We start from the raw sequence: 8,583 nt of genomic DNA, 5'->3' as shown, positions 1-8,583 counted from the left end.
CTCTTTGTAACCGAGGCTTTCTCCGCCTACTTACAAGCACCAACTAGCGGGCTGCGGGGATTGCCCATCCCCAATGCGACCGATGATTTGTTGTTATTTGAATATGCCGACGATACGGTTCTTTTCTTGCAAGGTGATGAGGAGAATCTGCAGCGGGCTGAACATCTTGTCGAGGACTTTTGTCAGGCGGCTGGTGCCAAGATCAATTGGAATAAAACCCAAGGCCTATGGTTCAACGAACAAGAGAAACCAAGATGACAACCCCATGCCGATTTTATGTGGGTCCCTAATGGGACGACGTTCAAGTACCTTGGATTTACGATGGGGAGGTCAATCCCCAAGGGAGCGCAATTGGCCCACGTACAAGCCAAAATAAACAGGAAGTTGACCCAATGGAGTAGATCTAAACTATCCTTCGTTGGTAGGGTCCTTGTTGCGAACCAAGTGTTGCTCGCTACCATGTGGCACTCAATCTCCTGCTGGATTATGGACCTTGCAGGTCTGCACGCGATTAAGGCTGCCATCAGGGGGTTTATATGGTCAGGTAAGGACAACCCAAGGGCTGCTGCCAGAGTGTCATGGTGTTGGTTAACGCAACCGCGGGCCAAAGAGGGGCTTGGCCTCATAGACCCCTTAATGCAAAGTCGTTCATTGATGGCTAAAATGGTGGTTCGCTGCCTCCTGCGAGGTAAGGGGTGCTGGAAGGTACTTCTTCGCAATAGGCTGCAAGCAAGGACTCCCGAGTATGGTAGGCCTTGGCCCGACTCCTTGAATTGGTGTTACACGAGCGGAGTCCCACCCAAGCTAGCTTGCCATCCGGAGGACAGGGTCGTGAACTCCATCTTGTGGGCATGGTGCCATCTACGACAACATTTGGTCAAACACACCCCGGAGACATTGACCGAATGGACTAGATAGCCACTATTCTGGAATCCTCACGTGCGAACAAGTGACGACACGATGCTAGGGCAACTTAAGGGCCTAGCATGGGGAAAGCAGGCACAAACAGGCCTCCTATCTATAGACGATTGGAGACGTATGGCTGTTTTAGGAAGAGCCCAAGAGGACCTTTTCCCTCCCCTCAAGGGAGCTACGAAAATGCGGAGACTGATAGTTGAGGCAGTTGACAGGGTTTCGATGGGGGAGGCGAGAGAACCTGCATGGTTCGGTCTCTTTGACGAGGTTGGAATGGTCAAGTCGCTAAAGTGTGTGAGCAGATCGGGGAGAGATACAATTTTTGGGGACAGTCAGAGTAGGGGCTCTTGGCACCCAATCCGAGTGGTGGCACAGGTTGACAACATCTTGAAGACAGACCCGGATGTTGCTAAGGTGGAACCCCATTGGAGGTTAAGGGTATATGGTTGTCGCCCCCTTGTCGATCTAGATTGGGACCCAGGGGATTTCAGATGGAAACATGATGATAGACTCCATCACTTCTTCGATTACACCACTAAATTGGGTCGGACTTTGCAGCTGCAGCTGGGCAGCCCCCTTCGCAATGGCTGGCGAACATTGGGCATCCCCGATGAGGCGCTCATTACCTTTTGGAAAGGTCTCTGGCGCCTCCACATGCCTGAAAAGATCAAGCTCTTTTGGTGGCAGATCGGTCATAATGTGGTGCCCGTTGGTGAATGGCTAGGTAAACGCGGCGGCCTGTTAGGCTACCCACTGTGCTCTCGACCTATTGAGACTCTGAGACATTGTCTATGGGATTGCCCTCAAGCTCAAAAGATCTGGGATAGAGTGACTCGCCTCCTTGCGGCATGTGAAGTTGAAGGAACAGCCTCGTGGAGCGTTGCGGCATGGATTGGTCACTCGGTCGCAGGGTGGACGGACACCGTCAATGCGGATAGTTGGTGCTATGTATGCACGAGAGGCAAAATCGTCAAGATCCGTTTCAAAAGAGGCTTGCAACCCGCATCCCCTAGGTTTCCAGAAATCTGGATGCTGATTGCAGGTTTCACCTTGTGGTACATATGGAAAGCGCGTTGCCTCAAGGTTTTCCAAGGTACGATACGGCCCATGGAGGAAGTGATCATGAACATATGGTTCGCGATTATCAGCTGCCTACGAGGGCAACTGGAAGAGATTTGCAGCCACTCCAACGACATGATCTCTGCCCGGTTGCGCTTTTGGCAGAAATGGAGGAACACACCTATGGTGATGCAAGGCGAGAGTGGCCCGAGGTGGAATTACCAGCCCCCACACTGGTTGTTTCCTACTCACCTGCCACCCTCTCTTCGTTGTAGGCCCCAAGAGCCGACTCGTACTAGGCAACATTGAAGGCCATCGCCTTAGATATAGGTAGCTTCTTACATTAAGTTAGGCCGCAAGGCATTGTAAGTAGGCTGATCTTCTTTTACTTGATCGGAGGTAGACTCCCCGATGTGTGTATAAGTCTCCTTGTAGACTCTCTATGTAATAATCCTTCCTAACTAATGGGAAAGTAGCTTCATTTTGGAAAAAAGAAGAAGAAGATGTGAAAGGTCACTTTACAAATGAAGAGATGCTAGACTATGTACAAAGGTTATATATGCATGAAGGTGTGGCTCCTATGGTTGAGAAAATTGAAACTCCATGCACTACATGTATCGATATTGATGATGTCAATAAGGGAATAAAGAAGATGGTAAGTGGGAAAGCATCAGATTCAACCTACGTCTCAAGTGAGCTTTTAAAATGGACAATGCCATACACTCGTCATTGGATAATGATAATTTTAGAGCAAGCTATAAAACTAGGATTTCCAAATGATTGGCTTATGAATTGGATTAAACCAATATTTAAAGGCGGAGATAACGATCAAGTAGCAAATTATCGTACAATAATGGTGAGCTCAACTATTGCTAAATTATATAGTACTATTATGGAGCAAAAGATAAGCACATGGGTTGAGAGTACAAGCAAAAGAGCACTTGGGCAAGCCGGATTTAGACCAAAACACTCCACCGTGGATCATTTGGTCACATAAAGAGTAATCATGGAAGAGAGTTGACTACAAGGAAAAACACTTTATTGTTGTTTTGTTAATTTCAAGAAAGCTTTTGATACCGTACCACGAAGTGAGCTTTGGAATAGAATGGTAGACATTGACATGCCATTAGAGTACCGAGTTGCGGTTGCACGCCTATATGAACAAGTTAAATGCCAACTAAAAATGGATAGTGGATTCTCAAAGAGCTTTTTAAGTAACATGGGGGTCAAGCAAGGATGTCCACTATCACCCACACTCTTTGGCTTATGTATTGATAAATTAGAAGAAGTGGTGAATAAGGTTGCAAGAGAAGAAGGATTGAATGGCCCCAATTTGATATCTTATTGCTTCTATATGCAGATGATGTGGTACTCTTCTCATATGATGTTGATAGTATGCAACATTTACTTGGGGTATTAGAAGAATTTTGCCATAGTAGTGGACTAGTAGTGAATGTGGAGAAAACAAAAATGATGGTAGTGCAAACCATCCAACCTCATCATTACCCTATGCTCACATATAAAGGTGAACATATACAATTTGTTCAAAGCTTTAAATATCTTGGTATTGATGTACTCGCCACAAATAAATGGAGTGCATGTTTTGATTCTAGACTCCAAGCCGGTTGGAAATCATATTACCTTTTGGAGGACCAATGCAACCAAAGTGATACTTGTGGATGGGAAGTAAAATTAATGTTGTTCAATGCCATGGTAAGTCAAGTATTGCTTTATGGAGTAGAAGTATGGGGTGGCACCATCTCTCTTAATGCATGGAACGAGATTGAGAAAATTCAAAAGATGTTTTTAAGGAGGCAATTAGAGTTAAATGCACTACCTCTTACCAGGTTATGCTCTTGGAAACAAGTGTTCGACCCATAGAACTATTGGCACTTCAAAGAGTATATAAATACATTACAAAAATCAAGAATATGTCGAATCGTTGATTACCACATCTTTCTTGGAATGTTGGATGTAAGCTACAAAAGAATCATAAAAGTAAGATTCTCTCATTTGGTTGGGTTGTTGACATAAAGAAATGGTTTAGAAGTTGGAGTGTGGATGATCTTTTAGAGCTTTCAGGCAATGCTATGCAATATGTAATGATTGAGGAAAGGTTGGTGGAATCATTAAGGATGAAGTGGGAGGATGCTAAGAGGACAAAGCTAGAATACTACATTGCAAATGTCAACCCTGAATGTTGGTCTCAATATAAAGCAAGAATGTCTATTGATCGTATCCAACCTTATCTCATTACCAATATGATTAGCAATGCTCGTAGAGCCCTTACACTACTTCGCACTCGATCTCACAAGTTAGGTATTGAAGTTGCATCATGGTATCAAAATGTAACAAATTTGAAGACATGTAAAGTATGCAATGAAGGCATGGTAGAGGATGAATGTCACTTGCTCTTCACATGCTCGACATATAGTGCAATTCGTTCAAGATATGTTGACATACTAAGAGGGTGTGGTAACTTAAGATCCATACTTAAGACACCACCTAGAAGGTTGAGCTCATATGTGTATGCTTTATTAACACATAGAGACTTTGTGCTTCAACATATGAATACCCCTTCTTAGGAAGGAGACATATATCAAGAACACATGTATACTCTGGTCCCATAGGTCAAATTTGGCCTCTTTATGGACGATAAAAATTCTAATTCTAATTCTAATTCTAATTCTCTCTCTCTCTCTCTCTCTCTCTCTCTCTCTCTCTCTCTATCATAATTAGCTAGTGGATGGATAATCTCAACCGGTATGTTTCATGTGGTTGCGAACAATCTGTCCTCTATAGGACATGCAGATGGACGGTAATTCTGGTCTCATGTGGACAATGATTATTATTGTAATGTTCAATCTCTCTCTCTCTCTTTATCATAATTAGCTTAACACTACAAGCATTGTTGTGTGTCTTTGGTTCGGAGCACAATTTTTTCACCTCTCTATTATATACTTCATATATAACTCTTAATTCACTAGATGCCGCTGTGGAATGTAGGGGTTGAACCCATGACCACGTGACCTCCATTGGGCAACCTTAGCAAACTGAGCTACATCCATCTCTTTTTCTTCTTCTTTTTGTAATTAGCTTACCTTAGTGGTAAGTTGGTAACACTACAAGCACTGCATCTTGGGTTCGAAACCCAATTTTCTCACTTCTCTCTATTATATACTTCATATATATCTCTTAATTCACTAGAAATGCCACTGTGGAATGTAGGGGTTGAACCCATGACCACCAGGTCTCCATTGGGCAACCTTAGCAAACTGAGCTACGTCCATCTCTCTCTCTCTCTCTCTCTCTCCGTGCTTCTGTATATGTACATATGTGTGAGTATAGTATAGTATAGTATGTGTGTGTGTGAGTGTGTGCAATTTTGGATTTTTAAGGGTTGTGGGTAGAGAGAGAGAGAGAGAGAGCTTTTTTCTCTGAGGCTTTCTTTTTCGTTTTCCTTTACAATCTTTGGGTTCTTGTGACACACACAGCGTTTGCAGCGGCGATCTTAAGCGCGATACCCCCACCAAGGTACACATACATACATATACATATATATGTATCTAATCTGCTTTTTATTTCCCTTCATTTCCTTCTTTTTTCTGAGAGGAATTTGCAGGAGCTCCTCAGAGAATCGTCTGCAGCTCCAACCCTTCATCTCGGACAAGGTATATATAGATATAGATATATAGATATAGATATGGTCTTTACGATTGCCTGCTCTTAAACTCAACTGCCGCTTTTGTTTGTTTGTATGTGTGTGTGTGTGTGTGTGTGTGTGTGTGTGTGTGTGTGTGTGTGTGTGTGTGTGTGTGTGTGTGTGTGTGAGAGAGAGAGAGAGAGAGAGAGAGAGTGAGTGAGTAGGTCTACCTGCTAAAAGGTTCTAACATGGACATTTTAGGGTTTGATGAGACGGAAACAGAAACAAAGAGAGATAGAAAACAAGAGAGAGAGAGGGAGAGGGAGAGACAGACAAGCAGACGGACAGAAAACCTTTTTATGGCTTTGAGATAGAGTGATAATGGTAGAATGGTTTTGGGTTTGCCCAATTGTCTGAACATGGTCGTTTTAGGGTTTAGACTGACAAAGTCAGTGAAGTGGTGGAGAGGCAGAGGCAGAAGACCTGTCCCTGTCTCGGAGAAACTGCAAGGGCGACCTAGAAAAGAGGGATTTTTGGGTGTGCCTACAACTTTACAGAGGTTCGTGAGAGAAACAGCAAGAAAGAGATTTTAGATCTGCCCAAGGGTTTTCATATAATCATTTTGTGTTTTTATGTGTGTTTGTGTGTGTGTGTGTGTGTGTGTGTGTGTGTGAGAGAGAGAGAGAGAGAGAGAGAGAGAGAGAGAGAGAGGAAACTTTTTATTTTATTTGATTCTTCCCAAAGGTTCTCACAAGATGTTTTCTGTTACTTTCCTAGGCTTTCTTTTGCTTTGTGTATCTATTTAATCACTCGTTCACACGCTCCTTTACCTGCAAAAATGAGCGACAATGGTCCTCCAGCAAAGAAAAGAGGGGCATCTCGTCAAATCTCCAAAGATGATGAAAGCTCCGATTCAGAAGGCCATGTTCCAACTCCCCTAGAATCTGGATCCTTCCCTAAAGCTTCTGAAGAGGTTCTTGCCAGCCGCCGGATTGTGAAGGTACGGCGTGGATCAAATCCTGCTGCCTCTTCTGGCCCCAACCCATTTGCTTCGATCCGCCTTGTGGCTCCGACCTCGGAAGACAAGGTCTCAGTCCCGAGTACGAATGTGCCCTCTGTAGCCGCAGCTGAAGGTGCCAAAGCAACCAATGTCAATGATGGGGTGAAACCATTCATTGCAAATGCCACAGGTAGTGTAAATGTGGCAGAAGAAGAATCAAGTAAAGAGAAGTGTGATGATGAAACTGTTACTAAAGATAAAGAAGATGAGAAGATTGAGCCTGTTGTGGATGTTCCTTCGAGAGAAAGTGGTGATAATGACAGAGGTGGCAATGACAAGGAGACAAATGGTGGTTATAGTGACAGGCACCAACAAGTTGTTGTTTCACCCAAGGATCAAAGTAAGGGCGAAGATGAAGAAAACAAGAGTGAAGGTTATGAAAACAACGGTAAAGCTGATGAAAACAAGGGCAACGGCGATGGAAGCAAGGGGGCAGGTGAAGAAAATGAGGAGCTAGGTCAAGATGATTCATCTGAATCAGTTGTGGCAAAGGACAATCCAAATTTGTCTGAAGCATCTGAAGATGCTTCTAAGAGTACATTACCAAAAGGACCTTTCTCTTTCGGGACAGGAGCTGCATCCGCTGAAACACCGCCCACTGGGTTTGCATTGTTTAGCTCAACATGGGCATTTGGTTCAGGATCTAGTTCTGGATCAGGTTCAAGCACTGCGTCCACCACCACCTTTGGTACAGGTAGTGGCAATGTTGATTCCTCATCATTTCAGCTCTTTGGGAATCAAGCAAGCACAGCTTTTTCTACATCTCCCGCTTTTTCTCAACCTCCTCCCCCAACCTCAGCTCAATTCCAGGAGGTTTCAGTTCAAACGGGGGAGGAACAAGAAAGAGTGGTTTTTGGAGGGGATGCGACTCTATTTGAGTTTGCAGATAGATCATGGAAAGAACGAGGGAAAGGAGAGATGAAGGTGAATGTTCCTGAGGACAAAACCTCCAAACCGAGGCTCGTGATGAGGTCTAAAGGGAACTACAAGCTTCTTCTGAATGCAGGGCTCTTTGCCGATATGAAGCTAACAGCTATGGATAGTCGGGGTGTTACGTTTGCTTGTGTAAACAGTGCGGTGGAAGGGAAGAGTGGTTTGACTACCTACGCTGTAAAATTTAGAGATAGTTTGTCGGCCGGAAGCTTTAGAGATGCCGTTGAAGCTCATAAAAGTGGGCCCCAGCAGCAAGTTCTGAAGACTCCAGAGAACTCTCCAAGGGCTTTTCATGAATCATCATGAGTTCATTTTTATGACCTTTTTTTTAAAGTTTACTAGGAAGTAATGGTGAAAAATGAATTGACGTTATAGTATTATGCAAAAAGCGTTTAACAATGGCATATATCGAAGATGATATGCTTCGATATAAAGTTTGAAGTTCTGACAGTCGAAACTGGCAAGAAATTTTAAGTTGTGAAAACAGGGGAAAGGGAAACATTCGAGGTATGCTTGTGTAGCTTCCAGGAAACGTTTTATTGGGTCTTCTTTATTCTGGGCAATTAATCGTTTTGCTGGAGGTTTTGGCTAGTTGTTATTGAGGAGTTATGTGGGTGTTTTTGAATCCGTTCCAAGTTATTTGCTGTTTACTTGTGATACTGATGATTGTAATCTAATATTTGATGAAGTGGTAATTCGGTTCTTGCTACGTCATCTCCAGACAACATTTCATGACTGGTTTTGAGGTCTGTTTTCAGATGTTATATTCTAGTCTTGAAGGGGTTTGTGAGGACAGCATTTTACTTTTTCAGGTTGAATTTTTTTTAATGCGTGTTTTATATGCTTGGAAAGTAGTTCATGGCAAATTCTGCACATTGTGTGTGACAGATTTTTATTGTAAAATGTTATTCCCACTGTTGTGTTTTGATCATTGATGGTGATGGCTAATGTATAGATTTGGGGTTTGGTTTTG

General features: G+C 43.4%; 1 protein-coding gene across 1 annotated transcript; it reads left to right on the top strand.

The window, feature by feature from the left end:
• Positions 1 to 5,623: 5,623 nt before the first annotated feature.
• Positions 5,624 to 8,319, top strand: LOC147860560 (nuclear pore complex protein NUP50B-like). Its single transcript, XM_087324617.1, has 2 exons — positions 5,624 to 5,645; positions 6,395 to 8,319. Exon 2 carries the CDS (start codon positions 6,456 to 6,458, stop codon positions 7,914 to 7,916), a length of 1,461 nt encoding a protein of 486 aa, XP_087180743.1. The 5' UTR covers positions 5,624 to 5,645; positions 6,395 to 6,455; the 3' UTR covers positions 7,917 to 8,319.
• The last annotated feature ends 264 nt before the right edge of the window (positions 8,320 to 8,583 follow it).

The sequence above is a fragment of the Azolla caroliniana genome, unplaced genomic scaffold (genome assembly GCF_043228905.1).
Source record: "Azolla caroliniana isolate FFs.n. ecotype wild unplaced genomic scaffold, voAzoCaro1.0.p SCAF_9, whole genome shotgun sequence".
NCBI lineage: Eukaryota > Viridiplantae > Streptophyta > Polypodiopsida > Salviniales > Salviniaceae > Azolla > Azolla caroliniana.
Note: the sequence above shows the minus strand (reverse complement) of the source record. Positions and strands in the feature narration are given on the sequence as shown.

What these genes read in the sequence shown, in the direction of transcription:
- LOC147860560 (XM_087324617.1), top strand. Translation starts at nt 6,456, where the DNA reads ATGAGCGACAATGGTCCTCCAGCAAAGAAAAGAGGGGCATCTCGTCAA.